This window comes from Poecilia formosa, unplaced genomic scaffold (genome assembly GCF_000485575.1).
Source record: "Poecilia formosa unplaced genomic scaffold, Poecilia_formosa-5.1.2 Scaffold220, whole genome shotgun sequence".
NCBI classification, from domain to species: domain Eukaryota; kingdom Metazoa; phylum Chordata; class Actinopteri; order Cyprinodontiformes; family Poeciliidae; genus Poecilia; species Poecilia formosa.
In genome coordinates this window covers 437,377-456,350 of record NW_006800159.1, presented here as the reverse complement: position 1 = coordinate 456,350, position 18,974 = coordinate 437,377, and the positions used below count along the sequence as shown (strand labels likewise).

The following is an 18,974-nucleotide window of genomic DNA, read 5'->3' as shown; positions in this document are numbered from 1 at the left end:
CTTTGTCAGTTTTGAATGTTGTGTTCAAAATGCAAAGAAAATTCAAATTTTTTATTCCTTTTTCCTGTACAAGACACAGCATTTGTTAAGCAGATAAGTTCTCATCTCATTATCTTACTCACATGTGAGTTTTTTCTGTGGCCAAATGCCACAAGTTTGCTTTAGGCACTGTTTCTTCCTTTCGCATCTTTGAGTTTAACTTTCAGTAAAATTTAAATCTTGTAAGATTGCAGCTGTTCAACAGTGTCAGGTGCACATAAAAAACACAAAGTTTCTTTGTGTGTCAAGTTGTAAGTTACAGTGGAGCATATTATCTGTTTTGTCAGTGGAGTTGATTCAATGGGACAGAAGCTAAGAGTTCTGAAAAAACACACTCTGTGACCTATTAATCTTTTTCTAGTTTTCTTTAGTACAAGTTCGTCATTCAATATATCATGGCACTATATTATACAAAGTTCCACATCATTATACATATAAGTTGGACTTTCTTCCCCATTGGATGCCGATGTCAGTATTTGGCCGTACGTACACTTTTGTTTTGGTTGGGTCCAGTGTTTCATAAAAGCAGCCACAGGTCAATTTGTCCTTTCTCCTTTGTGACAGTATGTTTTCAAGTACAAATTAATATCTTGAGCCAAACAACTTTTCACACCCCAAAAAGTCAAAAACGACTGACCAAAACTGTAAAAGTAGAAAATGGAGAGGGATTGGCACAACCAGCAACTGTCTAGAACAGACGACATGCCTCTATAGCAAACTGTTTCTTTTTGAACAGCCGCTATGGTTCTTTTGATGTTTTCATCTCACCGAATCTGAAAATGGTAAACCTTCAGTCTTCCACCCTGAAGAATGTTGTTATTAGAACAACCTGATGGGTGTAAAGTACGGGGCATTCAGAGACATTTTTAAGTTTCCAACCACAACTTATTTATTGTTTACAAATAATTCAGAGGATTCTACTAACAACATAACACTTAACACAATTTTATATATTAAAACATGTGATCCACTTAAATATGTCGGTAGCCACATATGGACAGAACCAGTGGGGGGAAGTCTGCTCTCATCCAAGCTTAAAGGATTTTACATAAAACTGCCCCTTTAAGTATGAGCAAAAAATCATCATAATTAACATAAATAACAGTTTTCAGATATCCATTGGTGTAGTTAATCTATATAATGTGTTTCACTTCATAACATTCTGTAGTTGTTGAAAAAAAAAAAAAGACTTTCCAATAATGTTCTAATTCATTGAATGGGTTTGGAGCTGTAAACATGGCAACTGAACTCAATAGTCATGATTCAACAAAACCTTCAACTTCATATCCAGAATTCATAATATATGATAACTTACATTCATACAGCAACTAGTTCTTTGAATAGAAAGCTTCTAACATGGCTTATTCTTGCCATCCATCCATTCAGTTAGTTTAAGCTATAACCTTAAGAGAAGAGCCTCTTTTCATCAAATAGTTTTTCTACATGATTATAGATTTTAAGTAACAGAAGAAGTTCCTTCTCTCATTGCAGTCTCTGATCCTAAATGATGAGTTGCTGTTCTTCTCCAGGACTCCACATCTCACAGCCGGGCAGTTTGGAATGTTCTGGTACTGCACCGGTTCTCCGCCCACCCAGAACCACTCATCACCAAGGTAACGCAGGCCGGTCCACACCTACCGACATGTAGCAGGGAGATCAACATAACAACAGAGGGTGAGTTGGTTAACAAAGGCAACACAGAGTAAACAGCAGCCCACCTCCTCAGTGGTTGCCAGTTGGATTGTCTGTCGTGCAAAATTGTGGTCGTCGTCTGTGGTGAGGGTTGCCAGGTCGTATCTGTTGACTTTGTTCAGAGTCCTGCAGTGCTCCAACGCCTCGTCCCACGTCTTATTCTCCTTCACCAGAATCAGCCCGTCATCGTGGCAAATGAAGACACGTGTTGCGCTACAAGGAACACTTGACCACTTCTTAGTGAGCGGCCGCTGGAAGACACAGTGCTCATTTTGTGACGGTTCTATGAGAAACAGAAAACAAACGTAAGTTTTTATTATACCTCTACTTTGAAGAATAAATCATCCTGCACTCTCGAACAAGATTCTGACAGAGAGTAGAATTTCAAAACGGTAGACAAAAAAAACCCCATTCTTATCTTATTAAGACTAATAAGCCACTACCTATTAAACCTACAGTATATTCACACATATTTTGTATGTAAACCTTCTAAAATGTCTACCTGGAAATACATTTCTTAGTTTATTACAATAGAAGTTAAGTTAGACACTTTTAACGATAAAAAATAAATTCCTGTGGACATAAACAGATATATTTACTATGTAGGTAAACAAACCTTGACATATAATTTGATTTCAACTCCCTTGTCTCACTGAGTATATGGACAAAGAAAATAAGGATTTGGAAAATTATATATATTTTCTTCTCCATCATTTTTGTCCCTCCTTCGTTTTTTCCTTCCTTCCTTGTGTTGTTCCCTTTTCCTTGCCTCCATACTTACTTATTCCCAGTTTCTGAAACTCAACAAATACGAGCCACTCTGTATGTTTTTCTGAAGCGAACCTGGAAAAAAAGCTCCACCCCAACATGAAAAAGGTTTAGCTAATTGCAGACGTCACTGCAACATTTGCTGCACAGAATTCATCTCGCTCACCGTTTTCATCCCAGTTGAGGAAGGTTGCTGTCTCGTTTCTTCTGGACCATTTCCAGTCGCTCGTGTTGTTGTCTCGGTGCAGTCCAATCCAGCCCCTGGTACCGTTCAGCACCTGAATGTCTGTTTCTGTCCTGATAGTGATCAGGTCAGTGTGATGCTCCCTGCAGGAGGCCTGGGCTTCGCTCCAGGGTTTCTGTATTTCATAAAATGTAAACTTCCCTTCTCTGAGGCCCAAATGCTGCCCACAGGCAAAGTGCAGGACAGACATCAATGATACAACGACCAAGATGGTCCTCATAATGTCTCCGCTGGAATCAGATTAGAATTTTGATTATCAGTCAATCAAGCTTATTTGTATAACACATTTCAGCAACTAGGCAGTTCAAAGTTCTTTACATCATAAAAACAGTAAAATCCAGAGTCATAGAACACAGTTTCAACACTGTTGAAACGTTGCATTTTGTCAAATACCATCGTACTTGACAAAATGTACGATGACTACAAATGAAACACTGAAATGAAACCTTTCAGTGTTTCATTTCAAATGGTTCAAAAGCAACTCTAAACAGCTGAGTTTTTAGTCTAGCGTGAAAGGAACTCAGTGTTTTGGCTGTTTTGCAGTTTTCTGGAAGTTTGTTCCAGATTTGAGGTGCATAGAAGCTGAATGCTGCTTCTCCTCGTTTGGTTCTGGGGATGCAGAGCAGAACCAGAACCAGAACCAGGACCAGACCTCGGTGGTCTTCTGGTACTAACAGAAGACTTTGTTGGTAACAATTGGGTATCTACAGAATGCTTACATGGAATTTCACACAGGATTACATATGGGACCTTTGGAGTACCTCTTGGCTACTGACTTGGACTTGACCACATCTTTGCTCCACCTGCACCTGTTTTTGCAATCCTTTAAAAAAATATGTTTCTAGCTAAGCTAATCATACAATAACCAAGCAATAACTAAACAATTTATCCCATACACTGCAAGTAATCCATAGATGGTACAGACATCAGTAAAAGTTCAAATTGCACAGCAGTAATCTGTCAGAAAAGTCAGTCTTTGTCTTCACCTTCTAGCTTTTTCTCGACAAACCTGCCTGACTTTTTAAGACTACATTTATGTAAAAGCTTCACTGGATGATATCTGAACTCACCTCAGGCTGCAGCAGCAGTTGTAGAGCTTTGAATCATTGAGGTGATGTTTGTTTTCTGTGAGTACACCAACCAATCACAGCACTGCTCTAACTCTTACTTGATATGCAGATTAACCTGGCCATCAAATCCTCTGCTTTGCCTGCAGCAGAGCAAATGCCGTGAGTGGCTTTAGGAAGCCCTGCTAACAGAGCCCAGAAAAAAATATTCACACCCACTAAACCTTTTCACGTGTCACATGCTCAAGACACGAGCAAACTAGGCCACTGAACCATCAGGGGCCTCCCATAAATGACATTTTACACAGACCGTAGATCTAATGTTTAATGTATTTAATTTATGTATACACACTTTCTCTGAGTTCACATAAACTTGTCTTGTACCTGTTACAACTTGTTCCAATGCAAACATCACTAAGATTTGTTTCTCACGACTCATTTCCTTCGGTGATGGTTCCCTGGACTCTGGTTTATTTGTTTACTGGGATCTGAGGCACGACTTACTGGAGTGATGGATGGCTTTATATGTGACTGCTCCAGATTGCTTGTTTTGTTTGAACCTTTTCAAGATTTCTTGTTGAAGTACTTCTAAGAAAACATTTTCCTTTACTGCACATATTTCATTTTGTTTGTTGAAGCGGCCCTCTCTTTGTTTTCCTGGGTTCTGTTTGTTTCTGGTAGAATTTTCTGAATATCAATGCTATACTTGTGGTTATTCACTAAATATCTGAAGACACCTTTCAGTGTGTGTGTGTGTGTGTGTGTATATATATATATATATATATATATATATATACACACCTTCAAATTACCTTCACAGATTTTACAACTGTTATGACTTTATTTTATTATAACATTCTTATTTGTCAGAATGTCCACATGTATCACTCGTGTTAACAGTTTGTGGAATAAAATGCGTAAAACGAGAAATGGATGTGTGATGGGTCCGCATGTTTGCCCAGCTGAGCTCCTGATCAGGAGTTGGCCCCAGTCCGCGGGCCCCTGATGATGTGGATCCTGGCCTCTTCATCCAGCTCCTCCACGATCCTCTCCTGTTTGACCGACAGGATGGTGTAGCTGACTGATGGACGGCTGGTTAAAGCAAATCACATCAGTCTGAAGTCATCAGCAGTGATCATCTCTGCTATAACAGCCTGTCTGAACGCTGAAGCTTTCTGTCAAAGCAAACAGGGCTGAATACAAACACAGGCCACATTTCAGAATTTTACTAAAATGTCATGCGATTGTTCAACACTGTTTTGCACATAAAAATGAAATCCATTAAGGTTTATGGCAGATGTGTTAAACTGAAGACTCGAGGGCCATGTACAGCACGCCGCAGCTTCTACTTTGGCCCGTGTAAAACCAGAGGGGCACCTAAAGAGAACCTTCAAGACCTTCAAGTGTGATTAAATATTATTTTATCAATCAAATCAAAGCAGTTTCTATCTGCTTTCTGCCAAATTGCATCAATCAGTTCCTCCACAATTTAGCAATTCCACAATCATGGAAATTCATGCAAAATTCAACAGGCCACTGCACCGTTTCTGCACTGCTGTGTAATTGTGAGTTTATTGCAAAATTTCTGCAAAAAAAAAAATATCCAGGATTTTTTCATACAGAAAAAACAAAACAAAAACAGAAACAAAACCAGGAAGAACATTCAGTCTGTTCATTGTCCAGATGTGAGCAGGGCAGGAGTACAAAATGTAACTGATAATAGTGATTAAGGATATCGATTAATGAGTTAATTTGAAGTTGATTGATTGATTAACAATTAATTGGTAAGGGGAAAATATTAGACATAGCGTGAAGGACGGAATTTGCTGCATTTTCTACATCCTTTTTTTATATTTTAGTGAACTTGGTCAAATCGCGTAAAATTGATGTTTTAAAAGAGTAAATAATAACTTGAAAATAGATGATGTAAATAGATGATGTTTAGTTGTACCTCTGATCAACAAGTTAGGATTCAAGTCTTCATTTCTGGGCCCATTACAAGAGCCTGTTTGACAAAGACTTTATGTTGCAGTGCAGGAAGTTCCCTGTCAACGTTTTCAACATAACGTACAGTGCAACTTTTCACGACTATATCAAAAATAAAATAAATATTTTAGGTTACAACTATTCACAATGTTCGAAGTAAATTGAGGAATATTCCTGAACTTCCTGCTTTTCAACCTCAGCTGTCTGATTTTTTTTACCTACATACATGACCTTGGTATAATTTTAAAGTTTTTATTTCTTTATGTCAACTCTTTCGCTGACAAATTTAAGTTTTGACTTCCAGCTCTTCTAGACATCTTGCTCCTTCAGTCAACCTCTTGTTGTGTAAGTGAACTGTGAAGGATACAGATGCCGACCACGAACGCTCCGATGCCCAGGCCGGTCAGCAGGTTCCTGCTCCGGATCCGCGCTGCGTTCTTCTGGAAGTAGTCCAGCTCCTGTCTGCGGCGGAGAAGCTGCATCTCTGCGGCTGTTCGGGTCGCTTTGGCTTCTCTACCCGGTCCTTCCTCCGCCATTGCTTGTTATTGCACTGACCGGAAGTTCACGTCTTCTTCCTGTACGTTAGAGTTCACTGGCATGGTTTGGGTTGCATTACCGCCATCTTCTGGCTCCAACCGTCTAGGACAGCTTTGTTGTTTTTCCTCTCGGGAATGGCTCGAGCATGATTTGTCTCCATGGGATACCGTCAAATTTTTCGAAAAATTATTACAAATGATTTTATTTTCAGAAAGTGGAAAATGCAATCATGTCACGTGTCACTGTTTAAAAGCCGCCATTGGCTTTATTTAAAATAACGTTTAAACTTTTGTGAACACCGCCTTTATTGATTATCTTAACTAATAATTACCATGTACTGAAATAGTGTACTTCTATCCTAATAATGTGTATTTTATGTTTAATTCGCCTCGGAAGTCAGTGTTTCACAGACGGGTGTTACAGACACGACAGCCAAGTTGGATTTTGGATTTGGAGTGAAAGCAAATCCAAAATATTTTTTTTCTCCTAATACTTCAGAGATTCTGTCTGAATTTGAATTAAGCCAAATAAAACATTTTATTTATACACTTATTTTAGAACTCATATATTCAGAATTCTGAGTACAAAAAGATTGTGCCACATCTTTAACTAAACATACTGCTGCGTAAGTTAGTAGTTATGTGGCAAATTCCAGCTGTATGCTTTTTGTATTTTTTCTTTCAGTTACAAACATCAAATCTAAACTGTGGAAATTGTTGCTGTCTAGAAGGGACCACAGACAGATGAACAGACGAACTCCTTGCAAGAAATAATTAGACATTTCCATGTGCAAAAAACCCACTTTAATGACACCCAAGTGCTTTAAGATGAGATGTTTTTTTGTTTTCAGTTCTGGAGACTGCATTGCAAAGTAGCTGGGTGATATTTTTCTTTTAGTAATCAAAACCTTTGGAGCTTTCATGTAAATCCATATTTTAAATCTGTTCCCAGTTTTACTTTAGGATAAGTTGTACAAAAATAAAGTTGAAATAATATGAGAATAAATTTATAATATTACCACATTATTTTCAATATATTGTGACTTTGATATTATATTATCACAACTTCATTTTCCTATTATATCAACTTTATTCCCGTAATATTATGACTTTCTTTTCCTAATACTATGACTTTATTCTCAGATTATTTTGACTTTATTTTTGTAATTTTATTACAATTTTTTTTCTTTTTATGATCCAAATATTTTGTAAGTCCAAAATGCTAAAGAATTTTGCAGCAAGTGTTTTTTTTTTGTTTTTTTTTTTTGAGAAAAGTCCAGGAAAGAAGAAAACTTCCAAAATCAGAATCTAGTCATTGATTATGTAAATGGTCTCCAAAGCTGAACTGCCACAAAAACCATCGACTGAGAAGCAGGAGTTCAGGAAGCAGCAGCTGGAGGAGCAGGAGGCAGCTGGGTGGAGGTGAGGCGGCAGCTTTGGAATGAGTCGGGGAGGCTCTTGGCGTGTTCTAACAGCGCGTACGAGTCTCTGATGTCCGTCAGGCCAAACCAGAAGACGGTCCACACTCCGTTTACAAAGCTGCCGTCACAGTGCTTAAAGTACCTGGACAGAGGAGGAGAAATGAAGTGGAGGCTGTGATCCGGTGCTTCCTGCTGAGCCCAGCTGATTGTTTTCAGGTTAGAGCCCAACAACGTAATAGAACTGAACAGAACATCCAACGACTAAACAGCTTGTAGAACCGCAGCTGTTGGCTTCTGTTAGACTTTATCATCTTTTCACAACATAACAGAGACTTTGGAGCTCTTAGTTGTTTTTAACTTTACTGAAGCTTAGGACTCTTTACTGATACACTGTGCTTGGGATCATTCCTTACCATAGCAAGAGTATGTCTACTTGATACCACGTTAATATGTTTGTGTGGGACTAACCATGGGTTGATCCTGTTGGTGGCCTTTGACCTCCAGAACAGCTTGCCCAAATCCTGTCGGATGCACTCCCACAGGATGTGGCTGGTGCCCTGCCCCTGCTTACTGCTGCTCACCACAAACTTGTCCAGGTATGGGGTCCCACCGTTGACGGGCTCCATGGTGATGATGGCCGCTGCACTGTAGCTGGGGGAGGACATTAATGCAAAAATATGTGGTACTTTCTCACACACAAGCAGTGTTGTGAGATGGAAGCAAAAAGGCATGTTTTCCTATTTGAAAAGTGCGGTGTGCATTTTATTTACTTCGCTGTGTTTCCGTCAAAGATTTTTTTTTATGTGTATTTTTAAGTATCACATTAGAAAAGTTTGACAGAAACTGTAACATTCGGAATAATTTTCTCAATCTCATATGAAAAGATTTTACACTCGCTTCAGCTGGTTTTTGGTTTCTTTGTTAAAGAGTTAATGAGTAAAAGGGGAGAAGGAAACACATTTGCTGAATAAGTGCTGACGCAGTGAATGCTTCCATCTGATGGTGGGTCTGTGCCTTTGCAGAGGCACGTAAGTTGGAAAAGTTCAAACTTGGATGGGCGGACACTCTCGGCATCTCCAGAAATGTCCGGTTGATGCTAGTTAGCAACCTCTACTTCCTGTTTATGACAGCCACGCAAAACGTCAATATTGAGGGGGGTGTCAACTTCACTCATGCTCTATAAAGTGTTGGCTGAAGGGACCTCAAAACAAATCCATGCAACACTTTTTGGATTTTAATTGGTGAATGGTTGAAAACCACGAGTCATTTCCAGACTATGTCACATTAAATCCCACATTAGGGTTTATAGTTGTAGCCCAGCAAAATATAAAAAAGTTCAAACAGTATGAATACTGGAGAAATGAAATGTACATTAAAAGCTTAACTTTGTCATATTTTTTCCCCTCCACTACTTGAACGCACCCTTCAGAGAGGTAGACGCAGTGCAGCCGTCCCTTCAAAGACTCCACATAATCCTGCCTCAGAGTTTTATCGAATGACTTGTTGATGAGAGTCAGCAGACGCTCCACGTCGATCTCGTCCAGAGAGGTGTACCTGCACGAACAGAGCAACAGGAACGCCGGGTGTGTCTTTGTGTGTAAGTCTGAAGCAGTGTGTCAGGGGATTTCCGTGCTTTTAGAAAGCGTATCCTTGTGACAGGGGTTAATTTTGGATTATGACACACGGATCAGGTTACGTGGCTTGTGTAATATTTACTGACCTGTGTATGGGGTCGCCGTTTTTGAAAAGTGTGCCGGAACCTGACATGAAACACAAGACAGAAAACAAATTACTAAATTAATTAAGAAGATATTCTGCAGGTCAAAAACAGATGCAATCAAGCTAGCAGTAGCTCAACTCAGACTGTCCTGTGTGCTGCACACAGAGCTCTGAAATACTTCCTATAGATTATTTTGGTTTTTGCTTCTTCGTGACTCTTGCATGTTTCAGACTATCAAAAGAAATGACATCTGAGGAAAATAATCTGAGTGAATGCAAAAAATGTTCTTACACTGCTTTGTAAAAAATGTCAATTTACCAGCTCCTATACACCATAAGAAAGACTTTCGGTATTTAATTATGCCGCATGAAGTGATCAGTACATTACTGCGAGAAAATGCAAAGGAAAAAAAAAAATCCTCCATGTCCACTAGGGGGCTCTGTAAAATGCGACATGACCGTTCAGACTGCTGCTGCTTTGAAAACAATCGGATATGCCTCCCATTTTGATCGGATTTATTTGTTTTTGTGGTGAAAAGATGGGAATGCTGTGAAAAAGTGGGACATGGGTGGCCTTTGCCTTGTGCTCGCAGGTCTCACCCCGGTGGCTGAAGAGCTCAGTCAGCAGAGTGTCTGCAGAGGTGATCACAGCTGAGGACTCTGTTGGTAGCTGATTTAGCAGTCTGGCGATGGTGGTCAGCCTGCGGCGCTCCACTTGGCTCAGCCACTCTGCTGCAGACAGACCAGGCAGGTCAGTGGGCAGTGACACCGTGTCCAGTACCTGTCACTCAAACGGAGAGCGGCATACGTGAGTAAGCAGTGTGTATTCATATTCGACGTGCGTGCATGAGGGCTGGTTCTGTGCCTTGTGCTTTTCGCCCCGCAGGCCTCCCGAATTGTTCAGAAACATGACTTTGAGGGGCTGCAGGGCTCGGGAAATGGCTGCCGTGACCTCCGTTGGGTCCAGCACCAACGAGCATCCATGTCCGTCCCTCCCAACTGGACAAACCAGTGGGATGGTCCCACAGTCCAGACTCCACTGGAGGAGGCTGATGTCCACAGAAATGGAGTGTGGAGCACTGCAAAGAAAAGGATAGAACTCTACTAACATAACAGAAGGAGAATTAAAGCATCGACGCCAGGAAACCTGGACATTTGTCATGACATTTTGGAATCACAGTAAAAGTATTTCACACCCCTTGAATGTCGTTACATTTTCTTCCCTTCTACCTATTAGCTTTGATGTGTTTTACTAGGATTTTATGTGATGAACAAGAAGTGAAAAAGAAGTACTAATAAAAATCTGAGCGTAGCACAGACTAATATTCAGGCACATTACATTCTGACACCCCTAAATATAAAACTAAACAGTTTGTGTGGGGTCTACGGCGATGCTAAGCTTCCTCTTTCCTGACCCTTGACCTGTACAAGATCAAGGGACGGTAAGCCCTGGCGGTCCACTCTGCAGGCAGGTACAGAAATATTTGCTGTCTTTCTTTAACTCTTCATCTTAACCGGAAACAGAACAGTTTGATTCAGGCCTGGTCCACATGTAGTCGGGATATCTGGGAAAACTAGTACATTTTTATGAACTTTGGCCTTTCATCTACACAACATCACTAAAAACAATTACTTAAACTCAGATTTGAGAAAACTCTGTCTGTGTGTGCATGTGCAGATGGGAAAACAGAGATATAGAATTCCACGGATTACTGTCTGTCACAAATAATCCACCATTACATCCATGTGATTCCCAGTCAACACCATCTTGTGTTTTAATAACTTTATATTCTAATACGCTATTTAAAAGTAGCTCAATTTATGTCTGTCCACACAAATGAACCTCTTGCAGCCATGTTTAAATCCTAACAGGAAGTTGTGGATGTTTTGAAGCAATCTGATTGGTCGACAAAGTTTTAGCTTTAGGCTACACTGCCCTCTATATGGGTTTGGCATGTTTAAAGCAACGCTGAGGCGTGTGTTTGTGTTCATGTGGATGGAAACTTTTCTGCAGCCGATCCCATGTGAACAATATATTTTTCTTAAGCAACAGAGCAATAGTTACTTTTTTTAATAAGAGAGAGTGGAACATCTTAAAGAGAAAATGATTGCATTATCATTGTTGCATCATGCATAATCATCCGTGTTGTCTATTGTTGAAGTCACAGGTCCTATAACCTTCAGAGACTCCTCTTTAGTGGCTATAAAATAAGTTTTGTCCTAACCTGCTGCCTTGTGGTGCCTCATGCAGCTGCAGGAAGGACTCTGCTGAGAAGAATGGTAGAACAGTTGCTGAGTGTAGCTGTAGAGCTTCAGTGAGCTGCTGGCACCGCTTCACCAGCCCTTTGGTGCTCCAAGACCCAGCGGCTGCTTCTACAGACTCTGATTCCTGGTTATAGGAGCAGCCCATCACCACCACGGACTTCATGTCCATCCGCTGCAGGAACGACAGGCCAAAGGCCAGACTCTGTACCGTCTCCCTGCTTTGGAATACCGAGTCGTCCACCTCAAAGAGACACAAAAATATTTAGAGTTTAAAAGTAGGAAGCACTCTGTACTTTGGTCACTGCAAAAGGAATAAAATCAGTCAAATCATTTTTTTTTTGTGTGCAGATAAGCGATTTCAAAACAGTCAATTTTAAGCTGCGTGTTTCAGGAAATGTGTTCTGTTGCCACACACAGTCCTGACATTTTGGGTTATTTTTTCTACATATGAAGGCATGTCTAGAAATAATATCATAGACATTTTTTAAAAGTAGTAAAAAAATAAAATTTTACTTTGGAATTGTATTTCATTTTTTTGTGGAACTTAATTTGTTTCCAACTATCAGCAGAAACATTTCCTGCTGGACCGGTCTGACGTTGGGTCAGAAGGGACAGTTCACTCCCTTTTGTTGGTCCAGGGTGCAGTTATGGTACTGACAGCTTGATCACATAAGCTGGTACTGCTGCATGGCAGGCCATTTTGACATAAAACTGGTTTCCTCTGACTATCTGTAATTGACATCTGTAATTACAATGAAAGCGTGGTGAAGCTGATTTTACATTAAATAGCTGTGGAAGTGAACACAGCTAAATGCGAAAAACCTTTTAGAATTAATAGAAAGAGCATGGTGTAAAACTACATTTTATTAAAAGTGGTCTCAGATACTACATAAACCAGCTCACTGCACTGACCTGAATTGATCAGATGACTTTGTAAAAATGGAGGATTTGTTATGAGATTGTGATGTTTTTAAAATGTGCCAGAAACTGGCCATAAGCTGAGAAAGAAATTCTTATTTCTCTGTTGCTATGAGAAACATCTATAAAACTACTCTTGTGTAGAGGAAAAATATGATATCAATCAATCAAATTTTATTTGTATAGCACATTTCAGCAGCAAGGCATTTCAAAGTGCTTTACATAATTAAAATAAAAACAGCATGTGACATTGAATAAACAGTGAGAAGGAGGAAGAGATTTTGAAAAGGAAAAAAAAAGATTAAAAAAAATAAAAACATTAAAACCCGCGCCCCTTTTAGGACTTCAGTTAAACGTCGTTTGATCTTTAGAAAGCTCTTCAAATAACAAATTTTAAATAAATAGTGCAATATTTAAAAAAATATATATAGGGAAGAGATATGTATGAAAACTAATTTGCTTATTTTGATATGGTCCAAAATAAAAATAAATTTGACAGCTCTGAGGCCCGGGCATTTCACCCTGACCCTCGTGCCATAAACTGCCTGAAATGACGTTCAGTTTTGAAGACTATGAATTCATTTAAAAAAACTCGAAAACATAAAAGTCTCGGTTACTTCCTTGTTAACAAATAAAAAATGAAAAGTTTACCTCCAGCACAGCAAAAGCAGGCGACTGAGATAAGTTCGCTCTCTGGAACTGGGTCAGCCAGTACCGAGCCTCGCGAGGATCCCCACCGACCTCGCTGAGGAAAGCCTTCACGTCCCGGTAAATTAAGTTCCGGTTTGCCAGCGCGTGTCGGTCAGCGGCGGAGTAATACCCGGGACTTTCCTGCTGACCCGCGGCCGCGGTTCGCCCTCCCATGCGGGCTGCAGTGGAGCTCTCTGTACGGCACTGAGTGGCACACATCTGCCCCCGCTGCCGGCCAGAGGTCCCGGCGAGCACCGCAGAGCATCGGCCGGGACCAGACAGGTACTTCCCAGCCATCACCACGGCCCGACAGCCGGTGGAACCGCTGTTGACTTTGGACATGTGGAGAGCTGGGACCGACCCGGAGGCCTTTGCTGTGCAGCAGGGTGTGCTGTCTGTGTGGACACTGACAGCTGGACCATTCAGCACGCAGCCTGCTGCTGTGTCGGCATTTCTCATATTTCAACTGACCAGCACATGAGTCGTGGGTTGAGGGGGCCATTACAAAGAGGTCTGAATACCAAATGTTGGAAAGAAAAAGAAAATTACCAGATTTGTTACTATGATACAACTTTATTCAAAGGCATACATATCAGTTCCTTTTTGAAACAAAATACAATGCTTTGGAAAAGCACATTAATTAACATTAAACAAGACTTTTAATGGCTTTTCCTCTGGCCAGTCTTCCATACAGACCAGGTTTGTGGCCTGTATGGAACAGATCCTTCTGTCTGAGCTCTGGATCTCCACAACTCCTGAACAGATTAAGTCACTGACCCATTTAGCTACTTCTGTCATTAATACTTTCCTTTGCAGTTTTGCTTCTCTTCTCCATTTTCAGACAATGGGTTGAGATATTCAGATGTTGGGGATATTGTGTTTAAACTGAATCCTGCTTTAAATTTCTACAGAACTTTCTCCCTGACCTGTCTGCTGTCTGTGTCCTCTGTTTGTTCTCTAATGTTCGCTAACAAACCTCTGACCCCTTCAGGGGACAGCTTGGTTTATACAGAGATTACATGTTGGATACTTATTATGAATATGGTGACTTTTGGATCTTATTTAATCTGACATCAGCCGTAACTGCATGGTTCAGTTTAGATTTTTTTGCAAATAAATTTAAGAACTAGCATACCATTTTCTTTCCGCTTTGTAAGTATGCACTACCTTGTATACACTGAAGACTGTAATGGAATCTAGTTGGAGAGAATGTAGAAAGAATAGAGTGAAGGATTTTCTGGCTACTCTTTAACACTATGCATAAAGAATAGAATTTTGTATTTTTGCACTTATTAAGAATTAAACTGTAGAAGTCATTTTAAACCCTGCAATGGACTTCTTGCCCTCCAGTCCATGATGTACCATGTCTCCATCCCAACAATGACTGCCACATACCTAGATGGATGGATGGATGGATGGATGGATGGATGGATGGATGGATGGATGGATGGATGGATGGATGGATCGTTCTTTGGCTGCAATGATACTTTAGAACGAAGCAAGGTTAGGGACTAAGACGATCTCATTTGACATACAGGCAGGGTTTGACGAGATATTAGAACAAGGAAAGCCTCTGTTCTGTCCAGATGACCAGTCTAGCAGTGGTCAAGAATCTCATTTTTATTTTGATGTTTGGTATTTCAACCTAAATCCTTTTCTCAGGGATGTTTCCATTATAATGACATACAATGCATTTAAACTCAAAATCAGTACTAAGTGAAGAGTCTGATGATGACAATCACGGCTTTAGTGATTTTGTCATTGAACCTGGTAATGAACCACATTATGAACAATCTGTGGAGAGAAATTGTCAGCAGACTTTGACAGAGCCACACGGCTCCCTTCCAGAAGTGTTCATTGTTCATGACGAAGGTCTCAGAGATTCTTCAGTAACCAGAGGAAACCCTTCAAGCTCAAGTCATTAGTGACCCCCTGACTTCCTTTTTGGAAGACATCTGACCCTGAGATCATCTTGGCTGCACAGGACATACCGAATGATGACTCCCTCAGCGACACGCTGATCTATCAGCCTGATCTGGTACCTCTAAGTCCTCTTCACTTTGTGCCTGAAACAATTTTGGCCTTGCAAAACTCATAGAGCTTCAGTGAAATGATAGCAGTTTCTTCTAACCCTGAGTCAGATTCCTACTTCCTGACTACACAGTAGAGAAGGGTACTGGTTCTGGTGTAATCAGAGACGTCTACAACAGCTTCATTTCACTTTGTGCAGTTTTATGGATAATAGAGACAGAGCTGGTGGTGTTGGGTCTCAGATCGGTGTTACATCTGCAGTCTTATATAAGTGGCAGCAGCGGGCGTGGTCTCTGTAGACCCAGACAGCGTTTCTATTCAGCACGCTACTGCTGTGTTGGCGTTTGTCACATTTTGACAAACTGAGGTGGATGGGGCGGGGGGGAGTTGAGGTTCACTGCAACCACTGATGGGAAAAAAAAGAAGTCTGAATGGAAAATGTGGAAGAAAAATAAATGTTCAACTTTAATAGGAAAACAAAATGTTACAGGAAGAACAGAAGTCTGCATTTCCTAATGAATCTTAAAGTCTAAAGCTTTAAAACTCTTAATGAATAGAATAATAATTCCACACACTGAAAAAAGAAAATAGTTGAACCAACTTAATTGAATTGCTTCAAGTGGTAAGTTGGTTTAAGTTGACAAATTTAAGTCAGTCTTACTCAAATCATTTAGTTTACTTCAAATAAAGAAGTAAACTAATAATGGACCCTTTTTTTAGCTCAGGTGGTCTTTATTTGAGAGTAATTAGACAGGAAAGACATGCAGCAAAGGTAATCAGGCTGAGAATGGACTCTGTGACGGTAGTGTGGAGGACTAAGGTCTCCTTATGTGGGTTGTGCTGAACCCCTGCGCCACCACAGCAGCTGGTTGGTTCAGGGTCTGTCCCTGGGGAAGCTTCGTCATGACGTCAGACTTAGGACACAAACATGGCTTTGAACTTAATTGTTTCAAGAAAAGCCAAAGTAAAAAGTTCCTCTACCTTAGAAATGTGAAACTTTTAAGTTACTTCAGCACGAAAAAGTAAGTTGTCATCACTAAGCCAAAAGAATAAGTGAGATTAATGTAAATAAGTGCATAAAATGAACTACACCCCAAATACACTTCTTAGAGTGCCCATAGAGTGTCTTCTTAAGGAGTTGACTTCCAGGGTCCTGGCTTTGGTTGGAGGTGAGACCTGCTACGTCTAACTGGTCTTACGTTACCTCACCAGCTCCATCTCCTTTCCCTCCAGTGCATCTGCGTCTTTTAAGAGCTGACCTGGTGCTGGTAGAGGTCACACCCTGCCTCCTGAAACACCCAGACTCCACATGGGCCCACGTGGAGGCTTCTTTGTGTTCACGGTGCCATTTGGTTTTAACTCACGGTGTCATACGACCCGGTGCATGCTCTCTTAAAGGACAGAGTTGTGTGTAGGTGGCTGTGGTCCTGCCAGGGTCCTGGATGATGATTGGGTTTGAAGAAGCAGAGGGTGTGGTGACCGCTCCAGTGGCGCCTGTGTGTATGCGTGCGCTTGTGTGTGTGTGGGGGTGTGTGTGTGTGTGTGTGTGTGTGTGTGTTTTTGGCGAGGGGGGGGATCTTCTGACGATCTGCATGCAGTCACTCTGTAGTGGGCGTACAGTGGAACCCACCACAGTGTTTGTGTAAACTGGTAGGATGAAAACTCACACTCACACACATACACATGATTCACAGGTTCACAGTGCATATTTTTGGAAATCCATTGGAGAAGTTGTTTGTTTCTTGTTTTTTTATTTCAGATTTGTAGAATTGTTTTCATTTCTGACCTCCCACTGGAGATGTTCACTCATTTTTTTTAGATCTCAGTATAAAAAAATCACAAACACAGCGGTTTGTTTTGATTTTTTTTATATATGTATATAAAAAGTGAAAACTGAAGACTTTAATTCCATCAATGCTTCTTTGCACATTTGGCTGCACTCACAAACCATGACCGCTGTATTCAGGACAGATGAAACAGCTCGAGCTGGACCTCCACTGATTGATTTTTGCAGGCCGTAAATGTGCTGAGTCAGTCGGTCAGTTCATGCGGCTCATTGCTTTCAGCCTGGTGTATTTATAACTCGCTCCGGTTGTCACTCTTTGATGATATCATGCCTCTGTCTCATTTTCTTCCCTATCACTGTCTGCCATCAGACTGGATGACTGCATCTCCCCCTGGCTGCCTTCAAGCCATAACGCATGGTGCACACACACGCACGCACGCACGCACGCATGCACGCACGCACGCACGCACGCACGCACACACACGCACACACGCACACTCTTACAGAGTGGGGGCAGTGCTGGGGTGCACGTATACTGTATAATCTACAGGAAGTGATTAAAGGGTGTGTGATCAAAGGTTTCGTATGAAGGGAAAATGTTTCTCCCCCTGTGGAGCCTCAGGGCAGAAGTCAGCAGGTCCCTCGTGTTTACCACTTCATCGCTCAACACGTTGAAAAAAAAACACACACACACACATAGTTCCTATTTTCATTCAGGAAAATGTCATTTATAAGACAGAATTTACAAAAAGCTGTAGATGAGTAGAAAAGGATATTAAGCCTCAATAGTTACATATTTTAATATGTTTGTTAATCAATAATCAAAAGGGGGGGCGGGGGGGAATCACTGACTTATTTACTCAGTATGTTTGATTAGTAAGGTGCTGGAACTTATAATCTGCTGCTATTTTTTAATCTCATTTTATTCACAAATTTAAGTTGATAAATTCAAATATAATTGACCAATGATGTGTTTTCTGTTTTTTTCCCCTATATTTTCACACATCACCCTCTTTCTCTTTTGTCATTTTATTCTTCATCTTCTGTCTTCAGTTGTTTTCAGGCCTTCAGTTAAAAATGCCTGTTACCACAGCAGATTCTGCTGGGCGATAAATTGTCCCGGTAACTATTGCGATAAACAATGATATTGTTTTGAGGCCATTGACAAAACAATGGCCTCAAAGAGGCTGAGAGGCTGAATGCAGGTTCAGCCTCTCAGAGAGCAATAAACTTTATTTTTTGAAGAACAGTCACCAGTGGAACTGGAAAATATATTAAATATCCAAAATAAAACACAACTAAAAACAATAAACAAAACGGATGTGAAAATACACACAGTCAAAACCATAAATACAATGGATTGTGATGTCTCTGTAAACCAAACTGGCCTTCGAAAATATTCATCAGGATGGGAATTACCAGGCTCATTTGAACTTATCACGAAAATAATTGATCAATGACTTTTTGTGACAGGATAAGATGATCCAGTTACAACTGGTAACAAGAGTCTGAAGATGAAATGCACTCCTGATGCCATTTTAACTCCAAAGTTGGTCCTTCAACAGTGTAACTGTTTACCTGTTTTCACAAGTCGTAACTGTTCGCTAAGCACCGATGGACAGGAACAAAATAGAAAATGGAAATTGCTGTGCATGCAGAAATGATCGGGTTTTATGTTTTCATAATAATTTGTACTGAGTCCCAGAAACACCACAGTTCAGTAAATAGATACATGGACATTTTATTATTCAAATGAAATGAATAAATGCATTCATAGCATGTACTGTACTGTTAAAAACAAAAAGTGTCATA

At 40.5% G+C, this 18,974-nt stretch overlaps 3 protein-coding genes across 5 annotated transcripts; all 3 read right to left on the bottom strand.

Moving 5' to 3' along the window:
• Positions 1 to 1,081: 1,081 nt before the first annotated feature.
• Positions 1,082 to 4,555, bottom strand: LOC103149231 (C-type lectin lectoxin-Thr1-like). 3 transcript variants are annotated; one of them, XR_001664267.1, is made up of 4 exons: positions 3,814 to 4,555; positions 2,666 to 2,858; positions 1,758 to 2,014; positions 1,082 to 1,673 (listed from the first exon to the last, which is right to left on the bottom strand). XR_001664267.1 is itself a non-coding variant. In XM_016679798.1 (4 exons), the coding sequence occupies exons 2-4, from the start codon at positions 2,961 to 2,963 to the stop codon at positions 1,479 to 1,481; spliced, it is 750 nt and encodes a 249-aa protein (XP_016535284.1). In that variant the 5' UTR covers positions 2,964 to 2,974; positions 3,814 to 4,555; the 3' UTR covers positions 1,082 to 1,478. The 3 variants fall into 3 exon arrangements, 2 of the variants coding, with proteins under 2 accessions (XP_016535284.1, XP_007568348.1); XM_016679798.1 differs by having other exon boundaries at positions 2,666 to 2,974; XM_007568286.2 differs by lacking the exon at positions 3,814 to 4,555 and having other exon boundaries at positions 2,666 to 3,207.
• A 76-nt stretch (positions 4,556 to 4,631) lies between these two features.
• coa3b (cytochrome C oxidase assembly factor 3b) lies at positions 4,632 to 6,385 on the bottom strand. The gene is made up of 2 exons (XM_007568284.2): positions 6,164 to 6,385; positions 4,632 to 4,891 (listed from the first exon to the last, which is right to left on the bottom strand). The coding sequence occupies exons 1-2, from the start codon at positions 6,330 to 6,332 to the stop codon at positions 4,785 to 4,787; spliced, it is 276 nt and encodes a 91-aa protein (XP_007568346.1). The 5' UTR covers positions 6,333 to 6,385; the 3' UTR covers positions 4,632 to 4,784.
• Positions 6,386 to 7,119: 734 nt separating this feature from the next.
• Positions 7,120 to 13,819, bottom strand: nags (N-acetylglutamate synthase). The gene is made up of 8 exons (XM_007568283.2): positions 13,307 to 13,819; positions 11,698 to 11,978; positions 10,338 to 10,551; positions 10,073 to 10,253; positions 9,474 to 9,513; positions 9,176 to 9,307; positions 8,222 to 8,404; positions 7,120 to 7,895 (listed from the first exon to the last, which is right to left on the bottom strand). The coding sequence occupies exons 1-8, from the start codon at positions 13,802 to 13,804 to the stop codon at positions 7,712 to 7,714; spliced, it is 1,713 nt and encodes a 570-aa protein (XP_007568345.1). The 5' UTR covers positions 13,805 to 13,819; the 3' UTR covers positions 7,120 to 7,711.
• Positions 13,820 to 18,974: the final 5,155 nt, after the last annotated feature.

What these genes read in the sequence shown, in the direction of transcription:
- LOC103149231 (XM_016679798.1), bottom strand. Translation starts at nt 2,963, where the DNA reads ATGAGGACCATCTTGGTCGTTGTATCATTGATGTCTGTCCTGCACTTT. An exon ending in CCTCAACTGGGATGAAAACG is followed by an intron (nt 2,015 to 2,665) that starts GTGAGCGAGATG and finishes TGTTTCTCATAG; the next exon opens with AACCGTCACAAAATGAGCAC. An exon ending in AACTGGCAACCACTGAGGAG is followed by an intron (nt 1,674 to 1,757) that starts GTGGGCTGCTGT and finishes ACATGTCGGTAG; the next exon opens with GTGTGGACCGGCCTGCGTTA.
- coa3b (XM_007568284.2), bottom strand. Translation starts at nt 6,332, where the DNA reads ATGGCGGAGGAAGGACCGGGTAGAGAAGCCAAAGCGACCCGAACAGCC. An exon ending in AGCGTTCGTGGTCGGCATCT is followed by an intron (nt 4,892 to 6,163) that starts GTATCCTTCACA and finishes GCCGTCCATCAG; the next exon opens with TCAGCTACACCATCCTGTCG.
- nags (XM_007568283.2), bottom strand. Translation starts at nt 13,804, where the DNA reads ATGAGAAATGCCGACACAGCAGCAGGCTGCGTGCTGAATGGTCCAGCT. An exon ending in TGAGCTCTTCAGCCACCGGG is followed by an intron (nt 9,514 to 10,072) that starts GTGAGACCTGCG and finishes GTTTCATGTCAG; the next exon opens with GTTCCGGCACACTTTTCAAA. An exon ending in ACCAACAGGATCAACCCATG is followed by an intron (nt 7,896 to 8,221) that starts GTTAGTCCCACA and finishes TCCTCTGTCCAG; the next exon opens with GTACTTTAAGCACTGTGACG.